The sequence below is a fragment of the Equus quagga genome, chromosome 4 (assembly GCF_021613505.1).
Source record: "Equus quagga isolate Etosha38 chromosome 4, UCLA_HA_Equagga_1.0, whole genome shotgun sequence".
In the NCBI taxonomy this organism is placed as follows: Eukaryota; Metazoa; Chordata; class Mammalia; order Perissodactyla; family Equidae; genus Equus; species Equus quagga.
Window position 1 is genome coordinate 71,038,103 of NC_060270.1, and position 24,803 is coordinate 71,062,905.

A 24,803-nucleotide genomic window follows, 5' to 3' on the forward strand; every position below is an offset into this window, starting at 1 on the left:
CTGTTTTCACGTTTCCTTTTCCACTTGGTTCGTTTTCAGTAGCTGCAAAGTGAAAGAGTATACAAAAGTAAATAAGACAGTGACCCTGGAATCAAGGATCTCACATCCGTTTTCCATGTACTCTGGCCACACTGGACCTTCTTCTTATTGCCCAAACGTGGTAGACTATTTTACAGCTCTATACTTTCGCGTAGACTCTGTCCTAGCTGACATTACACGGTAGTACAGAGAGGAAGGAGGATTCATTCTGTCAGGAATATTGGAAGGTAATGCAGATGTCTTGATTCTTGAGAAGCCAGAGTCAAGAGTCCTTTAGAGACCCAAAGGACATTCTAAGCAGAAAGAACTGCATTTTGCTAAGGCTCAGAAGCATGACTTTTTGGGGAAATTTATTAGGGGGTAAAAATGCTGGAGTGACAGGAGATGAGGTTGTAATAGTAAGCAAGGAACATGTTGGAAAGACTCTATTTTATGCCCCAGAATTTGCACTTTAGTCTGTAGAGGAAGAGGAATAATTAAAGGATTTTAAAGATCAGAGCGGTGTCTGTTTTGCAGTTTTAGGAAGAATCACATTGGCAGCTTCTGCCACTTTGTCTTCTTCCTCCTCCCTGTCTCTTGTCTGTTTCCTCAACTCCACCATACCCTGTCAAGATTTCATAACTGTTCATTGTGTTTTTTTCTTAGGGTCGCAGAGTTCTGTTAACTCTTCCAAGCCCAATTTCAAATGCAGATTCCTTTGAAGCCTTCAGTACTTTCAGGCAGACTTAACTTCATTTCTCTAGCATTTTGTTTATAGTGCAAGAATAGCACTCATATTTACTGTGTCCAAGCTAATTGTGTATAATTTTTTTTTTAGATTGGCACCTGAGCTAACATCTGTTGCCAGTCTTCTTTTTTTTCTCTTCTACCAAGATTAAAATTAATTACAAGATTAAAAGTGCCATCACACTTTACAACAGCAGCATGGATTGCAAGAAGATGATAGAGTAATATATTTTGAGTATTGAAAGTATTGAAAGGAAATAACTTTGAACCTTGAAGTTGATATCCAACCAAGTGTCATTCAAGTATAAGAACATGGTTAGACTATTCTTGCAGAGGGCCCATCCTGGTGGCACAGAGGTTAAGTTCGCATGTTCTGCTTCTTGGCAGCCCAGGGTTTGCCAGTTCTGATCCCAGGTGTGGACATGGCACTGCTTGGCAAAAGTCATGTTGTGGTAGGCGCCCCACGTATAAAGTAGAGGAAGATGGGCATGGATGTTAGCTCAGGGCCAGTCTTCTCAGCAAAAAGAGGAGGATTGGCAGTAGTTAGCTCAGGGCTAATCTTCTCCTTCTTCAAAAAAAATTATTGGACATAGAAGACCTTTGAAGATTAGCATACTAAGTCTCACATGGAGAACATTTCTGGAGGAAGAACGCAAATGAGTGGAGAAACAGATGTAGCAGAAGCTACTAGATATGTGTAATGTACACGTGTGAGACGTGTAAAGAATGATCAAATTCCAAAGTAAAAATTGTCTTAAAAGAATTAGGCATGACCAAAGAAAAGAAATACAGGAAGTATATCCATAAAATGTGATGAGGATTGGGTGGAGGGGAGATCAGGGACATGAGGGCATGGTAAAGATGTTGTCTTGATAAAGGGATATGTGGATAACAATTTTATTTATTAAAAAGAAAGGATGTGAGAAGAAGCGCAGAAAAAGCAAACGACAAGTTGAAACCAAGTTGTCAGTTAAAAGGCAGAACCTGATGATTCAGTAAGAAAAAAATCTATATACGTATATATACTTTTTTTTTTTTTTCTTACAAGAAGTACCCTAAATCATGGTTTAAAATTATATAGGGAGGAGAGGCATGGATAGCGTATATATGAAAATTGTTAAAAATTGGAGATCCCAACAGTGCTTTTGCTTATGTGGGTTATATCTCTTGATAGTTATCATATTAGAAATTAAAACTGAAAAATTTAAAAAATATTTATCTATTGGCTAATTTAAAAGCAGTGATAATATACCCCTTGTGTGTTAACATAAGCAAGATTTTTATGGAAAATAACTATTTTACTAAACAACAAAGAATTTAGTGAGAATGGTAGCATTGTTTTCTGCACTTTCGTAAACCTCTTTAATGTCTGGTTTAATACAGCATACTTAAAACTAACTCTTTCCTGCTTCTGCGTTCACTGTGTTGCAGCGTGTTGTTTTGGTTGAGGTACGTGAGGAGAATCCTAGGACCTTGTGGATCTTTTAGAAGGATATGGGGAGCCCTCAGGAGTCCTGAGACCACACTTTGAGAACTGCTTTTTCCATAAAGTTTCTTCGCTATTACCCCGTCCAGTTTGGTATCTTCTGCGTTGATGACAGTGCTTTTTCTCATTGCCTCATATTCCCTCCCACCTGCCATTTTTGTTTTTGCTATTTCCTACCTTACATTCTTTTCTGGCGTAAAACTGATTTTCTGTAAGTCTTCACTGATGGTTCTAATCTCTGTGACTATCTCTTGTCTAAAATCTGTTGACAAGTGTAGTTAATTCCACTTGATTTTTACTTAAGTTTTCGTTTTCCAATTACATTATAAAGCTCCTTTAAAGTAGGGACTCTAAAAATTGACAAGACAAAATAAGAGTTTTGCTTACACAGAGCATTAGGTACAAAGTAATATTTGTTGGTTGATAGGAAGTAACACTCTCCAGGAAAGCGTGTATAGATCACAAATTCTCTTTTTGCCTTAAATGGTTTATTGGGAAGCTGTAATATCTTACCTATTGCCTGCTACATGGTTATACTTTGGGTATTGCCAGTAATGCTTTTTTAAGAGGTCTTATATAACTAAGACTGTCTTCAATTCAGGCTTGTTGATCTTGTGAGCCACTTACTGATTAATATGTTTTCTTACTATTTCAGAAAAAAGCCAAAGGACAAGAGCTGTTTGATCAGATTATGTACCACTTGGACCTAATTGAAAGTGACTATTTTGGACTGAGATTTATGGATTCCGCACAAGTAGCAGTGAGTAGCTGTTTTTTGGAGGTTCCAATATGGGGGCAGAAATGGAAAATTTCAGATGATATGCTAAAGGCTACATTTTCTTACTGCAGTCTGTTTTTCCTGTAGTTTTCTTCTTATGGTCTGAAACTTTGACCCCTTACTTCAGAATAACCTGAAGTGCTTGTTAAAAAAAAAAGTGAGTTCTGGCCCTAAACTATATTACTAGAGCATGAACTTTGCGGATGAGACTTGGAAATCTGTGTTTTTAATAACCACTTGGTTGGTTGTTCAGCAGACTAGAGTTTGAGAACCACTCTGTAATGGAAAGAGTGCTAGATTGGGAGTTTTGTGGCTCTTGGTTAAGTGATAGAAGTTTCTAATTTAAATCAAGGCTGAGAGGACTAGGATATCTGTAAGATCCCTTCCAGGTCTGGGATTCTGTATCTATAAAGAGATGTTCTGTGATGTGTGTATGTGGAGTGAGATAACAGCATATGTAATAGGGTAGGAAGTTGGAGGCTTTCCAAAGAACTGAGTACTACACTAGGATTTGACAGGAGGGTATTTGACAGAAAGTAGATAAGATTGGAAGGTGGATTAGTGGCCATATCATTCAACTGAATACTGAAAGTATTAAATAATAAATGGGCAATATTTATTCTCTAATAATTGGGATTAGGAGTTTTTCAAGCAGTGAGGTTATATTTTGCTTCAGAAAGTTTTTTATAGAAATATGTGTAGGATTATTTGGAGTGGGCAGAGATGAAAGTCGGAAAGAGTCATTGCAAACACTTTGGGGATTAAAGTCATATGAAGGCCTGGAATAGGACATTCACAGTAGCTGGGAGAGGGAGGGGACAGAGCTAAAGATATCAAGACGTGAAGCCCTGTTTTCTGGAAGTCTGTGATGGAGTGTGTGTGTGTGTGTGTTTAGACACAATGGGCGTATCTAGACCTGTAGGAACAATATCTACAATAAGAATTCTCAGGTTCATTTTAGAGTGGGGCTTTGTTTGTTTGTTTTGGTGTGATTAATTAGTGAACTGGAATACCTCTATAAGATGCTTTAAAAACCCACATCTTTTGGAGATGAATACCTTAGCTGGCATTCTTTATAGAGCATGTTGGTTGAATTTACAACTGTTAATGATGTTAGCTGTAACTTTTTCCCCTGATTTCCATCCCCCACCCCCCCAGTTAAGAAAAACTTAAGTGTGAGCATTCAGCAACAGGATATTCGTTAGGTAAAATTTGGCACGTGTTCTGATGGAATACTCTGTACCTCATTAAAAATGCTGTTTTTTTTTTTTAAGTATATTAGTTGACATGAAATGATGTAAACTCTGAAAAGTTACAAAATGGTATAATTGAATTTTTCTGTTTTTAAAAAATTTGGATATATGCACATACATATACCTGAAAAAATTTCCCAAGCTGTTTCCCACGATTTCAGAGTTCTGATCTCTGGATAGAGTTTATATAGGAGGTCTTTTTAAATTTTTCTTTTTAGTATTATCTCTCTTCTATTAGATTAAACCTACTAAAAGCAGAGAATGAGTCTTACTTAGCTCTGTTGCCCAGCATGTAGTAGACACACAAAACATTTATTGAATTCAATTCTGGTCTGCTCCTTAATTTGATGAAGGCTTGGTTGATTGTTGAGTTTAATATCATTCAACTGTATCTCTAGAATAATGGAGTTAAAGTCTTACAATCAGTGAAGAGTGATTTTAGGGATAGATAATCCATAGCTTCCTGTTTTTTGAGGAGTTGTAGGGGAAAGAGGTAGAAGTATACCAATGTTAAATTTCAGGTAGTTTCTTTCCTTTTCTTAAGATATTTAAGCAGCTGGCCCCGTGGCATAGTGGTTTAGTTCACATGCTTCCCTTCGGTGGCCCGGGATTCACGGGTTCGAATCCCAGGCACGGATCTATATACCATTCACCAAGATATGCTGTGGTGGCATCCCACATACAGAATACAAGAGGATTGGCACAGGTGTTAGCTCAGGGACAATCTTCCTCAAGCAAAAAGAGGAAGAAAAGATAGTTAAGAGATTGTGGGAGACTGGCCCAGTGGCTTAGTAGTTAAGTTCATGTGCTCTGCTTCGTCGACCTGGGTTTTACCAGTTCGGTTCCTGGTTGTGCCCCTACACACCACTCATCAAGCTCTGCTGTGACAGCATGCTATGTAGAAGAACTAGAAGGACTTAGAAGTAGGACATACGGCTATGTACTGGGGCTTTGGGGCGAAAAAAAAGGGAGGATGTTAGCTCAGGGCCAATCTAAGAAAAAAAAGTTTGTGGAAAGAAATAAACATATAGCCATTGCTAAGTTGTATTAATTGTTCTTTGCTAATATCAACAATTTCTGAATTACTAGATTCTATAGTGATATTTTTCCCCATCATTTGATACACATAGTGCCTTCCTTTTGGTCAGAAGTTTTTGATAAAGCCAGCATTAGAACTTTTAATCCCTACTCTTTTTAGTTCTAGTTTATCCCTGCCAATGCCCAGAAATCTAGGCATTAAGGTTAGATTTGTGTAGGTTTACTTGTACTTAGTTTCTATTTTTGCTGTCACTAATTTACTCTAGATGAGTTGAGCTGGAAGAAGAATAATTGGTAAATGAAGGCTATTAAAAATGAACTCTAGATAGCACTTTAAATATCCTCAAAGTGCTGACTCACTTATTTGCATAACAATTTTATTATGTCAGTAAACATAGAGAAGATTTTCAGTTATTTGTGGCCAGATTTAACACCAGAGTGAAACAAAATTGATACTTTACAAATAGTTCACTTTATTGGTGAAGGTAGTGAACTTGATAGATCAAGTGGATTTTTTGGCCAGGATCATCTATTTAAACTAAGTTAACCCAGTGATTTCCATATCTCTTTGTCATATTTACCATGTTGTTGTAATTGTAGATTCCAAAGGGGATGAGGCAGGGTAGAAAATGCTGCATGCTTGATATGTTTTCTTTTCCCATTTTCGATAGAGATAGATATAGAGAAATACAGCATGATGATAAATCATAGCTGACATGTGACAGACTGTTGAAGATCAGAAAGGATTGGTAGAGGAATGGTGGTGAACTAGGGAGCCTATCATTTTCCCTCCAAAAACGAGAGAGAAGAGCAAGTACTACCTAGCTCCAGCCATTTGTTGCCGAATAACATTGCTGGGTTCATCTTCAGGTCTTTAAAGAAAAGCTGGAAATCTAGAGTTTTAGGTTAAATATTCCATTTTTTTAAAAAAACGTGCTTAAATTTCTTTTAAAAAGTGTGGCTGATGAAATCAAAAAAGAGCTAAATGAGAGACATACTGTGTGCGTGGATTAGAAGACTCGACAAAGTAAAGATGAGTTCTCCCCTAACTAATATACAGATTTCATGCAATTTGTGTCAGAATTCCAGCAAAATCTTTTGTAAATATAGACATGATTATTTTAAAATTTATATGGAAAGGCAAAGGAACTAGAATAGCTAAAAACAGTTTTGAAATAGGGGAGTAAAGTGGGAGGAGTCACTTTACCCAGCTTCAAGAGTTATAAAATAAATCTGTACTCAAGACTGGGTGGTATTGGCAGAGCAATAGACATGTAGATCAATGGAACAAAATAGGAACCTGGAAATAGCCCTACACAAGTGTGGCCAACTGATTTTTGACAGAGATGCCAGGGTAATTCAGTGGAAGAAGGGTAGTCTCAGTAATGGTGCTGGAGCAATTGGATATCAGGTAAAACCAGTGAGCCTTGACCTAAACCTTGTATTTGTACAAAAATAGATAACGAACATAAACATAAAATGTAAGACTATAAACTTAGAGAAAAATACACAGGGGAAAGTCTTTGTGACCTAGGGCCTTGGAGAAGAGTTATTAGACGTGACACCAAAAACATCATCCATTTTTTGGGCTGGCCCAGTGGTGCAGTGGTTAAGTGCCCGGGGTTCGCCGGTTCGCATCCTGGATGTGGACATGGCACCGCTTGGGAAGCCATGCTGTTGTAGGCACCCCATGTATAAAGTAGAGGAAGATGGGCACAGATGTTAGCTGACGGCCAGTCGTCCTCAGCAAAAAGAGGAGGCTTGGCAGTAGTTAGCTCAGGGCTAATCTTCCTCAAAAATAAAACAAAAACATCCATTTTTTGAAAATTGATAAAATGGACCTTATCAAAATTACAGCCTTTTACTCTGAGAAAGACCCTGTTCAGAGGTTAAAAAGCCAAGCTACAGACTGGGAGAAAATATTTGCAAACCACATATCTGACAAGGAATTTATATCTGGCCTATGTAAAGAATTCCTAAATTCAACAGTTAGGAAACAAGCAGTCCAGTTAGAAAATGGATAAAAGACATGAAGAGATATTTAAGACCTTGATGAGATGTCATTATTAGACATCTATTAAAAACAGCTAAAATGAAAAATAGTGACAACTCCAAATGCTGGTGAGGATGTGGAGAAACTGGATCTCTCATACATTGGTGTATGGTAGTATGGTATGTATTGGGGTATGGTGTATAAGTAGAAAATAGTCTGGCAGTTTCTTTGTTTTTGGTGAGGAAGATTGGCCCTGAGCTAACATCTGTGGCCAGTCGTCCTCTTTTTGCTTGAGGAAGATTGTCGCTGAGCTAACATCTGTGCCAGTCTTTGTCTATTTTATGTGGGATGCTGTCACAGCATGGCTTGATGAATGGTGCTAGGTCCGTGCCCAGGATCTGAAGCTGTGAACCCTGGGTCCCCAAAGCAGAGTGTGCAAACTTAACCACTACGCCACTGGGCCGGCCCCATCTGGCAGTTTCTTAAAAAAATTAAACATACACTTACCATGTGACTCAGCAATTGTATGCATAGCCATTTATCCCAGAGAAATGAAGACTTCTTTCCTCAGAAAAACCTGTGCATGATTGTTGATAGCAACTTTATTTGTGATAGCAAAAACCTTGAAAAATCCAGAATATCCTACAGTAAGTTAATGATCAAACAAACTGTCATACATTCATTCTACAAAAAAGAAAAATTTGTCAATACACACAACTTGGATGGATTTCAAGGGCATTATGCTGAGTGAAAAATGCCAGTCTCAAAAGGTCACATACTGTATGATTCCATTCATATAACATTCTTGAAAAGACAAAACTCTAGAGATAGAGATCAAATTTATGCTTGCCGAGGTTTAATGATATTGGAGATAGGGTGTGGGTGTGACTGTAAAGGAGTAATATGGTAGAACTCTTTGTGTTAATGGAATATTTCTTTTATCTTGATTGTGGCATTAGTTACAGGAATGTAAATGTGTGATAAAATGACATAGAACTACATTTACACATTGTATCATTGTCACTTTCCTGATTTTAATACTATACTATAGTTATGTAACATGTAAGCATTGGGGGAAGGTGGGGGACGGTACACGGGACCTCTCCCTATTATCATTGCAACTTCCTGTGAATATTTCATAATAATAAATTTTTTTAAAAGAATAAGAAAAATATAGTGTGGGCCAAATAAAATATGTCTCAGGACCAAGATTTAATCCTCTGACCTATATGTTTGACCTCTGCTTGGTGAAGTTTTTCAGACTTCGTATTTAGAGCGTAGAATTTTAAATGGTCCAATCAAGTTTTTAAAGAATGAGTTACCTAGATTGTAGACACTTATGTCTTGTTTCAGAAAAGAGAAACATAGGTAGTATTTCTCCTAGTATTTGGAAAAGAAAGAAAAAGAATTCTTTTTTTCTTTCTTTCTTTTTTTTGAGGAAGATTAGCCCTGAGCTAACTGCTCCCAATCCTCCTCTTTTTGCTGAGGAAGACTGGCCCTGAGCTAACATCTGTGCCCATCTTCCTCTACTTTATACGTGGGGCGCCTACCACAGCATGGCGTGCCAAGCGGTGCCATGTCCGCACCCGGCATCCTAACTGGCGAACCCCAGGCTGCCAAGAAGCGGAATGTGCGAACTTAACCGCTGCGCCACTGGGCCGGCCCCAAGAAAAAGAATTCTTAACATGTCAGTGATAATTATTTTTTTGCTTTTTTCTTAAATTGATTTGATAGCTTATATTCTCTTTATATATATTTTAAACTTCCCTTATTCTCTGTGTAAAAATCCTAAATATAATATCAACAGACTGTATTCAGCCTATTAAAAGTATAAATAATGTATTATGGTCAGGTAGAGTTTATTCTTAGAGATGCAAGGATGATTCAATATCAGTTGATATAATTCATCGTATGTGGTATTTCGTGAGATTGTTTCCTGCCTTCTCTGTAACAGGATTATACTTTCTTGCTCTCTTGGTGCCATATTTGGCCATGTGACTTGCTTTTGGCAGTGGAATGTGTGTTGATGGGATGTGTGCCAATTCTGAACAGGTTAACTAACCATTTGTGCTGTTACTGCTTTATCACATACTTAAGTGAAACTACTTTCAAAAAAAGATCAAAACTGAAATCTTTACCACAGAAGAAAATAAGATGAATAACTTGATTAGTTGAAGTTTATCGCCTTTAGTTTAAAGACAGCATTCAGTGGAAATGGAAATAAGGATGTTAGATCTAAAGCTGAGGGCTAGAAAACACTTCATTGTCTAGTGGAACATTGGGTAAAAGTTTGACAAATGCATACCTGGAGGCTGCAGCAGTGGATCCCCTGGATAGCGCATCTAAGATCCTTGAGCCAAGGAAAGAGGCAGTTCTTGTTCCACTTTTAGAATTCAGCAATTCAGTTACTGTAGGCATAATGTGAGGTGTCAGTTTGGCTTGCTGACCCTCACTCATCTGAGATTGTGCAGCGAATACTCTAGTTTAGAATTCTCATCGTGTGGTTTTTGGTGGCCTGTTAAGCCCTTTCTTCCTAGCCCCAGGACATCTTGAATAAACCTAATGGACTCTGGCCTATACACAATTGACCTTCTTTCTGTGTAGATCTAGCCAAGCTTTGGAAGGTGTGCCCATCTCCAGCGGTGGTGGTGGGTGCTGAGCAGATGGGTGGCTCAACAGGTGGCACCCATGAAGAACAGACTTGGTAGTTGCTCAGTGGCTCTGCTGTCTTTCTATACCGATTTTTCGTTATAAAAAAAAAAAAAACCCAAACCCTAGATTAATACAGAAACAATAGAAGCGATCCTACTAAAGACAGGAAGGTGACAAAGAGGCCCATTATTACCACTGCTATTTAGTTTCATAATAGATGTACCAGCAAAAGCAGTTTTAAAGTTATGACGGTTGGAAAGGAGGAGGTAGAATTAACACTGTTGGCAGATGATTGAACTGTGCACTGGGATTCAACTGAGAACTTGACACAAACAGTAAGATTCAGTACAGTAGTGGGGAGTGAAAAATATATGGAAATAAATAATGTCTATGTAAAATAGATATGTATATTCTAATATACATGCAAACATATATTTGCTAAACAAGGAGGACCTGCAAAAAACTGTATTTCCAAAATAGATTATCTGCTCCGTCTCTGGAGATTGAATGTATAACCCACCTGACTCAACTATGTTTCCGTTATGAGTTTGACTTTTAAGAATCCTAAGAGGGCATACTAATAATACACGGAAAGGCATGGTGGAAAATAGATTTTAATGGTTCATCTTAGTCTTCACTTGAAATGTCTTATAACACAGACTGTTAACACCAAAAAAGTAGTCCCCCAGGAAGAGTTTATAATGAAATTTAGACTAAATTGAAGAGTTTTCAGTTAGATTATAGCAATGCAATGTATTGATTCTTCATTTTCGTAGCATAGATTTTTTTTAACGTTTGTCAATTGTTTAAAATATTAAAATTTGCTTTAAAACAATCCTTTACTTTGGATCATAAGCCTCCATGCTTATTTTTTGCAGAGGCAGTTGTTTTGAGAGGTGGTTAACATTTCTCTGCTTTAAGCTCTTTGCTCTTTGAGCAAAAGTTGTGGTGCATTTCTTTAGTAGAGCCGTGTAGATGGTTAGAAGTCAGGAATCATTCATTTGAAGAGCTATTTACACAGTATTTGGCTATAAGGCCGGGGATGAGGGTGTGTATATGTTAATGTTTTGGCAACTCCCTAGATAATTTCTTGGTTTTGTGATGTCAGTTGTATTTGTGATTACATATTATTTATATTTTAAGACACATGAGTTCTTTTTTTTTTCTTTTTTTTATTTTTTAGGAAGATTAGCCCTGAACTAACTACTGCCCATCCTCCTCTTTTTGCTGAGGAAGACTGGCCCTGAGCTAACATCCATGCCCATCTTCCTCTACTTTATACGTGGGGGACCTACCACAGCATGGCTTATTGCCAAGTGGTGCCATGTCCGCACCTGGGATCCAAACTGGCGAACCCCGGGCCGCCGAGAAGCAAAATGTGGGAACTTAACTGCTGTGCCACCGGGCCGGCCCCGACACGAGTTCTTAATTGTTCCTTCATGCCCAGCTCAATAAGATAGAAAGAAATGTGGCTTTCCACATCCTTTGGTTTCTAAATTTATCAACCAAACTTAGAAGTAGGAAATTAGAAGGGAGTTTGTTTCCTCCTTCAGGTACGAATGGGGAAAGAGAACCATATTAGTTTCACGCTAAGCATCCAAGAATCTGTATCTGTGTTCTCTCACCTTTATCTTCTAGTGTAATTTAAACTCAGCTCCTAAAAACCCTGATTCAAGGAAAATACTATCAGTGCCTGTCTCTGAGCTCTGAATTTTCCAGTCGCTGGGCTTGGAATGTGGAGGAGATGAAAGAAAACAGACTTGAGAATATGCAAACATGAACTCTTCCCCAGAAGAACGTCACCCAGAACTCCCCCAGCTCCTAAACTTCATTTTAAAATATACTCAATGCTTTCTTTGAGTTTTGGGTCGTCTTAAGAGAGCGCAGATATTAGTAGCTATTATTAACATGCAGGTAGAAAAGAGACTAAAAAGCCTACGTGGAAGAAACCTCTGGTCCTTTATCTCACTGGGATGATTTTGTGTTCAGTGTGCTGCTTAGAAAGTAGGCACAAACTAGCGAGTAAAAGTATGTGCATGAGACTAGCCCTAGATGTTCTTAAACAGGAAATAAGTTCAGTTATCACTGTCTACGGAGGACTGTAGATGGTTCTTGAAATAGTAAGTGCTCTATCTTATATGAATGTTTCCTTCTTTATATTCCTCAAAGTTTATTCTATCAAAATTTATATTTAGCCTGTTGATTTTCAGTCCATTGTTAATGTCTTTTACTCTTCACCAACACACACACACACACATTTTTTTTTCCTTCTCTGTTTGAAGAAACTTTGGGAGGAATCAGAAACCAGTAGCATCTTGGGGTTAGGGGTTGCATGTGGTGATAGAAATTGGGTACATGGGGGTGGCCTATTGCAGGGCTTGGAGGGACTGTTCACCATAATCTTTTAATATTACCAAAAAATTATACCATGTGAATATATTAATAATATAAAATAGTAAAATAAAGGGGTCCATGATTATTGTTTTAAGTAATATGTGCTCATTGTGGAGCAAGTTGAAAATATAGGAAAGCACGAGGAAGAAAAATTATCGCCAATAATCTCACCCACCTAGAGATAACATCTCTGTTACTGTTTTGTTATAGATTGTCTCTGTCCAAAAGAAAATGCATTTTTTTTTTCCTGAGGAAGATTTGCCCTGAGCTAACATCTGCCAATCTTCCTCTTTTTATGTGTGGGTCACCACCACAGCATGACCACTGACAGACGAGTGGTGTAGGTCCACACCTGGGAACTGAACCTGGGCCACCAAGTAGAGTGTGCTGAACTTAACCACTAGGGCACCAGGGCTAGCTCAGATAATGCATGTTTATATATTCAAATTTTTACATTTGGACAGAACAATTCTATTTTGTAACCTGCCTTTTAAAATTTAACAATATATTGTAAACACTCTTCCAGATCCTTAAGTATTTGCTACCCTTTTTTTAAAGTTGCTGTGGTGTTCTGTCATATTTAATTAATTAATATTTATTTAAAATATTTAATAAATAATTAAATACATTACATATTTTGCCCAGTTCACTATTGTTAGATACATAGATTGTTTTAATTTTCTTTGATGTAACTCCTTGTAAGTAAATCTGCATACATCCATAATGATTTCTAGTTGTGGAATTGCTGAGTCAAAGACACAGTTATTTTTAAGGCATGATCAGATTGCCTCCTGGAAGAGTTGTGCTCATTTGCACTCACTGTGGTGTATCAAGAATTTCCTTAACCTAGCTACATGAGGCTATCCAGGGGACCAGCCATACATTTGTTAATTTATTGGAGTATAGTAGATAAAACCTGAAGATAGGACAACTCCCAGTGGGGAGTGAAAACTGATTTTATCTTATACCCAGTATATGATTGGCATCAGGCTGGAGTGGGTATTTAGCACAATTAAGTTTGGGATTTTTGGATATTTGGTTGCTGGGCTTGGCCTGATGAGTGGACTTTTTGCTGTCCACGTTGAAATCTTCTCTGCTAATAGATTGAATTGTGTTCTGCTCACTGGCTGGCCTAGCATTCTCTTAATGGAGGGATGTGTAAAATGGAACAGTTGCTAGACTGAAATATGCTTAAAAGTTGATGTCCGACTGAATTTATTGAAAGATGAGAGATGACTAAGTAGCCTACACACTTGGAATCCAGAGAAATACTGCATAGTATTTAATTGCCTTTTGAAATGTTTACTGAGCATCCTATTTCAACAAGCACAAGTACTATGCTGGCACACTGTGCTATGCTGGCACACTGGTAGTTCTGTGAATTTCTCTTTTGGATCTTGGGAGAGAGTGGAGAGAAGAGGCTCAGCAAATAATTGGCAAGAAAAGCAAACAGTTACAAGTCTGTTAACAATGCAGCCTTGTTTACCCACTCTTTGCCTATCTGGATTTCTGAAACTGGATTCCTTAGCTCTGTTAACTGGCACGAGGGCACTCCTTTCGGTTAGGGTGCTTGGAATTGTAAGCATGCTGGAGAGAGCATAGTCAGTATATCTTAGCTGGGTGAGTGCATCCTGTCACTGTTAGGACTTGGTCCTGTAGGGGGATTAATAATGAGAAGTGAGCTGGGAATTGTTTATCAGTGGAAGCTCTGGAATTGCTTCTTAGGTCTGTTTGTGTTATGGGCATTTCAGAGTGGAGAGGTTACAGAAATGAAAAGCCTATTTACTCTTGAAGCGTGAAGTCTGCTAGTCACAATTTTAACATTTTTTGTTTGTAAAGCAAAGGAGCAAAGACTGCTCCGTGTAATAGATAGGGCCTTGGTTATGAGAAAGATCTAATGTTATTGTGCAGGCTCTTTCAAAGAGTACTACTTCGGAGTAGTATCAATTTTGTAAAATTTAAGTGACATTATTTCACTTGTATTTTGGTTATGATCTGTTAATAAATCTTAGGTTTTTATTACAAGAATAAACCAGGCACTGGAATATGAGGTTACTTTTCTTCTAATTTTAACAGTTTTGAAAGAGTCATTTTATGGGGAACAGTGAGGAAAACTAAGGGCAAAGTCTAGAATATCATCTTTGTTACTGAGGGAACAGAGGAAATGTTTTAAAAAGTCGTGTATCTGGTTTTAGGTCTTTTTTGCTCATAAGCAAAGTGTCATAAGCTTGCTGTGGATATTGGGCAGGTAACCTCCCCCCTCTTGTTTTCACTCTCACTTTTGTTTTTCTCTTGTGAAATATTTCTTTGTGGTTATCAACAAAAGCAGGATGAGAATTAGCTTTTAGTAATTAAAATGTGAAGTTCTGGGGCCGGCCCAGTTGTGCAGCGGTTAAGTTCACTCATTCCACTTTGGCAGCCTGGGGTTTGCTGGTTCAGATCCTGGGCGAGAACCTACACACTGCTTATCAAGCCATGCTGTGGCAGGCATCCCACATATAAAAAAGAGGCGGATTGGCGGCGGATGTTAGCTCAGGGCTAATCTTCCTCCAAAAAAAAAAAGTTAAGTTCTATCACCTGCTTAACATCTGAATTTTTTTGTTTTCAGCATTGGTTGGATGGTACAAAAAGCATCAAAAAGCAAGTAAAAAGTAAGTGGTGAAAAAAATGTAAATTAAATTATTATGTGTAATTAGATATTAGAAACTCTAATTCTTAATAGTAAAAACATAAATCATTTTTCAGATGAATTTATTAGCATCTCTACTTTACGAAAATAATTTCAGTCTGATATATAAACCCACCCCCTAAGTTAGGTAGGATTAATGGAAATCTAGATTCAGATGCCTTGCAGTTTGTTTCCAGGAGAAAGCCGTGCAGCTTGTGAGTGAGATTGAGTTCTTGTGAGATGCTTAACTTTTATTTATTAATTACCTATATTAGAATCTTCCTATTAGGCATCTGCTAGTTTAGAAAATATTTTGAGACTTTAAGGTTGTAACTGTTTAAAATTAAGAGTAATGAAATGAAGCAATTCACATAAAACGTCAGTATTATTCCTGGCAGTGGTCAGGGGAAAATACCCATGTCCAATCCATAATCTAGTCTGTCATCTGTAGAATCAGAGATTTCAGGGTACGTCAGCTCTTGCCTTTACAAAATAATGGGACCACTGAGAGTATAGGGTTTAGTGAAGTAGATGAAGTGAATTGAACAGTATGTGGGAGGGTTTGCCATGTCATATGCATTCCTGATGCTTTCAAGAAACACAGCCGGGCGGGTTTTTAGGGTTGTTACATAGCATGGTTGAGACTTTTATGTGGTGCATTTGGCCCTGAACTGTTGGAATTAATCTAGCACTGTCTGTTCTTGGGAGGACAGAAGATTGCAATAGTACTATATGATGGGACATTTAAAATGTCCACTGATTGATCTTTTCGTCTTAGGTTTAATTAAGCCTATGAGGTAACCTGAAATATTGCCACAGTAACCTGTTATTTTCTATCTCCACTTCAGTAGATTTTGACAGATTTACTGGCTGAAAATCCCTTACTATTTAGTTACATAAAAAATTAAAGTTTGTTTTTTTTTAATGGCAGTTGGCTCACCCTATTGTCTGCATCTTCGAGTTAAATTTTATTCCTCAGAACCAAATAATCTTCGTGAAGAACTAACCCGGTAAGACCACCACCTAGAGTTGTACATGGGTAAAGTTTTGATCAGGCTAGCTTAGGATGTTGGAAGATTGTCTTTTTAGTTCTTTCCAGTTTATAGACAGCTAGTGAAATGGATTCCTTGCCCCGGTAACAAGACCTTAGACAATAATTTCGTTTTGGGGCAGTGTTTTTTTTTGTTTTTTGTTTTTTTTTTAAGATTTTATTTTTCCTTTTTCTCCCCTAAGCTCCCTGGTACATAGTTATGTATTTTTAGTTGCTGGTCCTTCTAGTTGTGGCATGTGGGACGCCGCCTCAGCATGGCTTGATGAGCGGTGCCATGTCCGTGCCCAAAATCCTAACCAGCGAAACCCTGGCCCGCCGAAGCGGAGCACATGAAGTTAACCACTCGGTCACGGGGCCAGCCCCAGGGGGCAGTGTTTTTTATGTGTAGGATTCTTTTCTTTTATCAGTTTTCAAAATGAAGAGTTGATTCCCTAGCATCCTCCAGAGGTAACTAGTGAGTTCTTTTTTTTAAGTGTCATTATCAACTCGTGGATATTAAACAGAACTGAAGTGTTTCAATACTTTGCCATATTATGTTTATTCATGTTCAAAATGATCTATCTTTGGCTGCTGGGAATTTATTCAAGTTGGCTCCTGACTTTCTTTACCTATTCGGGTGCCATTGATTAATGAAACATGTTAGATCCTGATTTGGTTTGAAGAGTTTTGGGTAAACTTTAAGTAGATCATACACACTTATTTTTATTTTGTCCTGCCTCCTTGGTATTTATTCATTGACTCTATATTGTAAATCCATGACTCTAGCACACATACTATTTATTAAGTAAAAAATTGAGTTGCTAAGTCCCTTTAGAAGGGTTTTGACTTGAACACTCTGCCAATGAGATTATAGCTGTTATCCATCGTTATGTACGTGCCTGTGTCCCTTCACATATGAGGTGGCTGTGTTGTCAAATTAAGTTAGATCACAGAGCTCATTCTCCATGATTTGCTTTAAACCTTTGGTGCCCGTACTATACTCTCTGTTCTGCTGTTATCTTGTGGACATGCTACCATCCTTCTGATGCTTATTGCCTCTTTATGTTCTTTTTTTCTTTATAGACTATTGTGGGTAAAATTCTGTAATTAAGAATGTTTTGGGGCTGGCCTGGTGGAGTAGTTGTTAAGTTTTTGTGCTCCGCTTTGGTGGCCTGGGGTTCGTGGGTGCAGATCTCGGGCACGGACCTACACACTGCTCATCAACCCATGCTGTGGCAGCATCCCACATACAAAAAATGGAGAAAGATTGGCACAGATGTTAGCTCAGGGCCAATCTTTCTCACTAAAAAAAAAAGAAAAAAAGTTTCTTCTTTATTCAGAAGGAATTATTTCTGATAGTAAATTTGTTCTATTAAATTTGTGACTTTTATTTTTCTTAGGTATTTATTTGTTCTTCAGTTAAAACAAGATATTCTCAGTGGAAAGTGAGTACTAGTTATTTAAGGTAAACCACGTTTTCTTGAGTAGTTGAAAATGATTTTGAAAAATAAGTTTATAGTTAATTATGAAAAAGAAATGGTCAACATAAAATATGTATTATTTCCATTTATCTTAAAATTAAGGTTGTGAAATTGACTTGTCTAACAAATTTGTACTTTGTTCTCAGATTAGAGTGTCCTTTTGATACAGCAGTTCAGTTGGCAGCTTATAATCTGCAAGGTAAGCAATTCTTATGTTGACTGTCAAGAGTAAAGTGTACTTTTTTATTGTGTGCTTTTAGTTAAAGAATTTAAAAAGATTCAAAGTAATATACAAGAAAAGAATCACTACTGTTTTTGTGTAAATTTGTATCAGTATCTGACTCTGACTTTTACTTTCACTTGTTTTAGAACATTGCCTTCTTTTTCTTCCCTGTCACTTTATTTGCCCCCTTTCCACTTCTAGTTTTGTTTATTTTCAAGCAAAAATTGCAGTCTACTTCATAATAAATGTTATATTTGGGCCCTCAGCAAATTTTTTTTCTTAAAAAGAACACAGTGATATATGAGTAAATTGTTGTAATAGCCACATGGTTTGCTTTCTTTAGTGGTAGTCTTATAAATGAATCCGTGAGAGAAATACTTAGAGTGTATTTAAAAATTCCTGGTGATTATGTTACGAATAAAAAGAGTGTTTTCCAATAAATAGGATTAATGAAAAACTTATTCTTTTATACCTCCTTGTTACACTGATCAGATACTCTTAAACTCAGATATTTTCTTCTGAAAAATTGACATTTTAGTAAGAATATAATTTCTTTCCTTCTTCACAAAATAGAAAGAAAGATTCTCTTGGAGTTTCTCTATATACTAGAATAAAAATAAAAATATTGAATGATTAATCAAGATATTAATTTATACCTTTTCTGGTGATTCCATATTTATCCCCAATTCCTCTAAGATCCGTAGTATGTATTTGCCATTGTCTAGATATTAATAAGACTAAATTTTTACATTTTATGGTAAACCTAATATTTTTGCTTCTTTTGTGCTTCTGCTATTTAAGAAAGCATACTTTCCTGTTGATAGAGGGATTGGTGATTGGAGGAAATTTCTGTCCTCCAAAAATTTGCCACTAGTGTAAATTATCTACCTGCCTCCATCTACTGTTCTAGTCTGTCTACAAATTAAAACTTGTTTTCTCATGTGCAGAAAATACGTATTCCAAGCTAGATACAAGCTTGGAAATGTTGTGCCTCTAGCGTTGTAATAATCAGAAGTATATAATTGCATGCATATTTTCTTGAAAGTAGACTTTTACATTTTATTCCTGTATGAGGTGGTTAATTCTAAAACTCAGATATACTGAAAAGCTGTCATTTTCAGTATCTGTCTTACACCATTGATTGCCTCATATATTCTGTCTCTCTGTTAGTTTGATGACAGCTAAAGTATATGCTTCTTGGAAATATGATTTTTATGCATTTTTGTGTATATAACAAAACACTATTCAAAGAAGTGCTTACTTCATAATTGTTGGTTTGATTCATGCTTGTGGCTCTTTTCTGTTATCTCTTAACCTTACATGTCATATTATTTTCCTAAATAAAAGCTCTTCCCTACTTTCTCTTTCACCCACGGCACCATTATTTTTATGATTCCTCCAAACTTCATGTTTTATCTAATGAATCACTTTGTCCCATGTCTAATAGTTTACCAGATCCTCCTAATTCTTAAGGTCTTTAAGAATAAAGTTGCTGAAGTATTACTGTCATCTTTATAAAATGAGCTCCTTGTTTCTCATTTATGATTTTATATTTTATCAGAATAATTTTTAGTACCTTTTTCTCACACTCTCGTTCAATTTTTCTTTACTTATTTTTGTTGTTGTTGATGAGGAAGATTGTCACTGAGCTAACATCTATGGCAGTCTTCCTGTATTTTGTATGTAAGATGCCACCACAGTGTGGCTTGATGAGCAATGTGTAGGTCTGCACTGGGATCCAAACTTGCAAACCCCGGGCTGCTAAAGCGGAGTGCACAGACTTAACCACTATGCCGCTGGCCCAGCCCCTTCTTTACTGTTGTAATATATATCCTGAGCAACGTTACATAGCAGATTTGCTGTGGTGCTCCTTCAAGATATTGTGGTTCAGACAAGAGAGCAATTTCTTCACAATAAAGTGGGCATGATAATAAATATTTTCCAAGCTTGTTGTGAAGTTAAATGACAGTATATCTGTAATATGTCCATTGTGTAGAGTAGGTGCTCAATAAATAATGTTGTTACCATTTTTATTATTATTGCAAGATAGTTCTCATGTACTTTTTCTCTGTGCAGCTGGATTTTTTTAATCAAAATGGAAATATTTTAATTTTTTATTATGAGTAAAATATTCTTTTAAAGGAAAAATTTCTTAAGTATAGAAAATTAGAATTATTGTTTTCTCTTCTTCCCTAAACCCACAGTTCAGAGGTAACCACAGATGAGTACGTGTTTGTGCATTGTCCAGTTCTTTTCCTACTGCTTTCCTTCCTCAAGTATTCTTTATTAATTTTTTTTTCAGTTATCTTTTTAGGATTGATAATTTAAAATTCCAGGAGGGACAGAGATGATATCTTACAGTGGTATATGATGTCATGTTCTGTGCATTTTTAGATTCTTGATAATTGCCAGCTAATTGTTTTTTAAAGATTGCTAAATAAATTCTTCATTATAAGATCAAAAGATATTTCTCTGTGGAAGTCTGGAAAGAGGTTTTCAGAAGCTAAGCATTATAAGCTATGAATAAATTAAGAGAAAGACATTTCATTGAAAGCGCACCACTAATCACAAATGTGTGATTTGTGTACAAACAAATGAGTCATAAGACTAAGCTAGATTTATTTTTGGGAATGGTCTGGGTGTTCTGAATTCCTGGTAGTTTAAAAAAGAATCTTTTGTAATCTTCTTAGCAATTTTTATTAATAAAATGAGTTTTGAAGAAAGATTCAGCAGGAAATAAACTCATTAACAAAATATAATGTTCTGGAACTTATGTTTGTAGCTGAACTTGGTGACTATGATCTTGCTGAGCACAGTCCTGAACTTGTATCTGAGTTCAGGTTCGTGCCCATTCAGACTGAAGAGATGGAGCTGGCTATTTTTGAGAAATGGAAGGAATGCAGGTACTTAATATTTGATCACACTTCCTTTAACATAATGACAGTAATGACTTCATATTTGTTTTTTTTCTATTTCTATACTTGGTATAGAATTCATTTGACATTTATTATTTTAAAAATTACTGTTTTTTAAATTTCAGAAGTCAGACACCAGCACAAGCTGAAACCAATTATCTGAATAAAGCCAAATGGCTAGAAATGTATGGGGTTGATATGCATGTGGTCAAGGTGAGCACTGTGTTGTGATGCTTTTTAAAAAATTTATTCCTTCAAGATTCAAGGTGACTGGAATCTTTCAGTCTGAGGGAGGATATGGAGTCTGCATAGTTTAGCATGGGATATTTTGGATGTGTTATAGACATTGAGATTAAGTACTGAATGATGAGAATCTCATATCGTTTCATTATAAGAAAGAAGAGGAACAATCAGAATCTCCAGAAAGCTAGGTCTGTTCTTTTAAGCTGTTCTTCTCTTTTTTGTTGTTTTTCAAACCACTTGTTCTTTCATTTCATGTTTATATCATCTTATATCACTTAACCTGAGTAGGCTCTGTAAAAATAAAAATAATTTAGGAAACTAAGTTGAAAACTTATAGCTCGAGAGGACTTTGATAATCTGTAGTATAGCTTGTGTAGTGATTTAAGTTATTTCTAGTTTAAATAGCTAAGTTTTCCCAGAAAGGCAGGCTTTTTCAGAATTTGTGATTTAAGTGGTTAGTAGAATATGGAAAGAGCCTGGAAAGAGCATTCTTTGTAGTGGAACTGTACATACCTATTTTCACTGGAGACACATCTTCAGACTCTAGTGTTGCGCTGAACTAAATGTATGTGTAAATCTTCCTGAGAATGTTATTTTGGGGTACTCTAATTGTTGAAAATACCTTGCATATTAGTCTCTATATAATTAATATCATTCAATCTGAAAATATAATTAAACAGTTGTGTGAAAATGTGAAACCTGTTTTATGCAAATAAAGCTAACACATTTTGCTGTCCTTTAAATTAGGCTAGAGATGGGAATGACTATAGCTTGGGACTAACCCCAACAGGAGTCCTTGTTTTTGAAGGAGAGACCAAAATTGGCTTATTTTTTTGGTAAGCAGAGTTAATGTCAAAGATACTTGTTGTTTTGTTTTTTTAATGAGTAAAAACATTTGTATCAAGTTATTACGTGACATAGAGTTTGGAAATCAAATAGTTCTGAAAAGCTTGTAAATGAAAAGCAACTGTTTCCTTTCAGACTCCTATCTTTAGTCCCCCCCACCAAGAGACAATTTTTCAAAACTTTTCTATCCATATTTTCCGTTAGTCTCAAGGAATATCAGAATAGGTCTTAATAGAAATATTTCTATAGTTATTAAATGTTCACATGGGCACTCTCTCCTGTCATGTAGTTGTGTCACTATTTTTAGTATTTCTTGTTCCACAATCTCGGTTGCTCTCTACTCTATATTGTCTAAGAGGAAGATATTAGCACTTTTACCCCCTGTTTTAACCCCCCCCCTTTTAAAGCTGTGCTTCTCTTTCTGTGTCTCAACTTCTATCATCCATACTTTTAAATTAAATTTGCATTTTACTTTTACATCAAGGATGGATTTTACTTGGACTTCATAACTATAATTAAGTTCTTCATGTTTTATCTGGTTGGTTCTAAAATCTGAAAATCCGGAAAGAGTGTTTACAGTATGATGTCTGTGTCGGAACAGGCGCAGAACTTAGTGTACTGGTGTCATATACCTGAGCCGAAGACGGCCGCTGTGTCTCGGCCCCTATGTTGTTTACTTCCTCACAGCACATTAGGACTTTGAACTCAAAGCCCGCCAGTGCCAAACTCAAATGCTTACACATCCACTTACTTTAAATATAGCCCGTGAGTATATTTTAAGCCATTTAGAGCCTGCCTGTTTTGCATATCCCACTACAAATTGCACCCCATGTCTGTTAGCCATAGATGACGCAAGTCCTGTAGCAATAAAAGACCCCAAACCACTAATGCCCTTCAGAGCTCTCTAACCCAGACTCCCCCCTTGCTGCTGAATGCCATCCACCAGACATAGAAGCCTCCTCTCTCCTGGGCGTTCCAGTGCCCTCTTCTTTGTGGTGGCCCTATGCTGCCACCTCTGGAAGGTCTCCTGTGAAGGACTTCCCCTCTCATGCAACCCTGCCTAAACACCTCTGAATAAAGCTCATTGTGCAATACTGCTGTCTCATGGTCCTGTCTTTCTCTTGATCAGCCCTGAAATCCTTGAACTCACAAACAGGCTTGCATTTCCTCTCTGTATAGCTTTTTGTTTTTTCTCAAGTTCTTTACTCACCCTCAGTCTCATGCACCCCACACATCCCTTTACATCCCTTTACATCCCTTTTTAGTTACCTGCTTTTGTCTTCTCCGTAAGCTCTTTCGAATTCTTGGGGGTTGCATTCAATGATTCTTCTTTTCCACTTGGAACTGTTTGCTCTCCAGGCTGCTCTACAGCTTTTGTCTTGGGACTTCCTTTTCCTGTTTTCTCAGCTAAGATCCTTTGTTGTCTTCCTATATTTTCCTCTTTCTTTGCTTTTGTTTTTACTGATGTGTATCCTCAAGTAACTGCCTATGAAGAGGATGTAAGAGGTAAATTATTTGAGTCCTTGGGTGCCTTAACACAGTTTATTCTTCTGCTTTGCTTTCTTGATAATTAGGCTGAGAATGGGATTTTAGGTTGAAAATGATTTCTCCTCAAAAAGTTGATTTTATTTGATTTATTTTTGCATTGAGGTGTCCCTGCTAGGGACTCTTGGAGAGGCTTGAGTGGAACACCTTTATAATTCTCCCTCGATGGGTGAGGGAGCTGGAGTGTTTATTTACCCCATCCTTGAGTGTTGATTCTCTGACTGTTCCAGCTTGCCCTGTGGGCGGTTGGAACAGGCTTCATGGCCGGAGAATGCTGAGGCGGGGAGATAAAGAAAGCATTTGTATACCACCTCATACAATTGTTGTGAGACTCAGTTGAATTAATACATGTAAAACATTTAGAAGAGTACCTGACACTTAGTGCGCATTATGTATGTATTTGTTACACTCTTTGCTCCTCCTCCACCTAGTACACTTAGTTACTTATTGGTTTAGTACAGCTCTTGGAAACAAGGTATGTTTTACAATTATGTTTAAAAATTAGTGAGAGTTGCATTGTTTTGACATTCACAGTTTATAGAAGTACAGAGTTCTAATGTGGTAGATTGTTTAGAATTTTAGTAGAGGTAGGAGATAGAGTTGGAAAATGGGCCATAAAGTGAGATTTTTAAAGAAAAAAATTTTTTAGCTAAAGATGTATTTCTTCAAACCAAGATTGCTGTAGAGAATAGAGTTGAAGGCCCTGATCGCTCATTTGTGTGTCTTTATGCCTTTTAGAAGGCTTGGTAGTCTTTCCTGTGTCCACTTCCTGTGCTGCTGCTTTAATGCTGGGCCTGGAGAATCTCTTACACCATAGTTGGGGGCCTGTGAAATATATATACGAATTGCTTCATTTTCTTTTTCCCTTAACATTTTTAATGCCTGATATATTTGCAGCATCAATTTTGCTAGAAGTGTTGCATTTGAAATATGTTTTTTTCTGTCATCTTAACTATTTTTTAGATTGGAGGCTGTTTTGATGGGCAGTGCAGTTTATGTTTACCCTCTTAATCAATTTGCAATGCAGAAGTTCGGTGATTAATATGCTTAATGTAACAATAAAATTTTTTTTTTTAATTTAGAGGACATTTATTTGTTATTCTTATATTGTTATAGGCCCAAGATAACCAGATTGGATTTTAAGAAGAATAAATTAACCCTGGTGGTTGTAGAAGATGATGATCAGGTAGGAATTGTATTGCATTATTTATTTAACAATGACTATGTTATGTGATAACTTAAGTCTCTAAAAGAGGAAATGTTCCTTGTTGTTTTACAGAGCCATAGAACTTAGTACAATTAATAATTTAATTAAAAAATTTCCTGCTTCAAGTCACACCATCCTAAAAATACAGTTTTCTGCCCTTAAGATTAAAGATAATGTAGACTATTCTTGTTTCTTCATTGATAAATAAATCTCGTGTATAAAAAGTTACGTTTAAATAACTTTATCTGTTTAGTACCTGATCAAAAAGATTAATCAAAAAGATCTA

At 36.7% G+C, this 24,803-nt stretch overlaps 1 protein-coding gene across 3 annotated transcripts in view; it reads left to right on the forward strand.

Moving 5' to 3' along the window:
- Window positions 1-24,803, forward strand: part of EPB41L5 (erythrocyte membrane protein band 4.1 like 5) — a 115,057-nt gene that overhangs the window by 12,290 nt on the left and 77,964 nt on the right. For all 3 annotated transcript variants that reach the window (XM_046657917.1, XM_046657918.1, XM_046657919.1), the window contains exons 3-11: window positions 2,907-3,011; window positions 14,968-15,010; window positions 15,959-16,037; window positions 17,458-17,502; window positions 17,685-17,737; window positions 20,544-20,664; window positions 20,802-20,889; window positions 21,667-21,755; window positions 24,427-24,496. In XM_046657917.1, coding sequence (XP_046513873.1) covers window positions 2,907-3,011; window positions 14,968-15,010; window positions 15,959-16,037; window positions 17,458-17,502; window positions 17,685-17,737; window positions 20,544-20,664; window positions 20,802-20,889; window positions 21,667-21,755; window positions 24,427-24,496 — 693 coding nt within the window. The remainder of the gene's footprint in view (window positions 1-2,906; window positions 3,012-14,967; window positions 15,011-15,958; window positions 16,038-17,457; window positions 17,503-17,684; window positions 17,738-20,543; window positions 20,665-20,801; window positions 20,890-21,666; window positions 21,756-24,426; window positions 24,497-24,803) is intronic.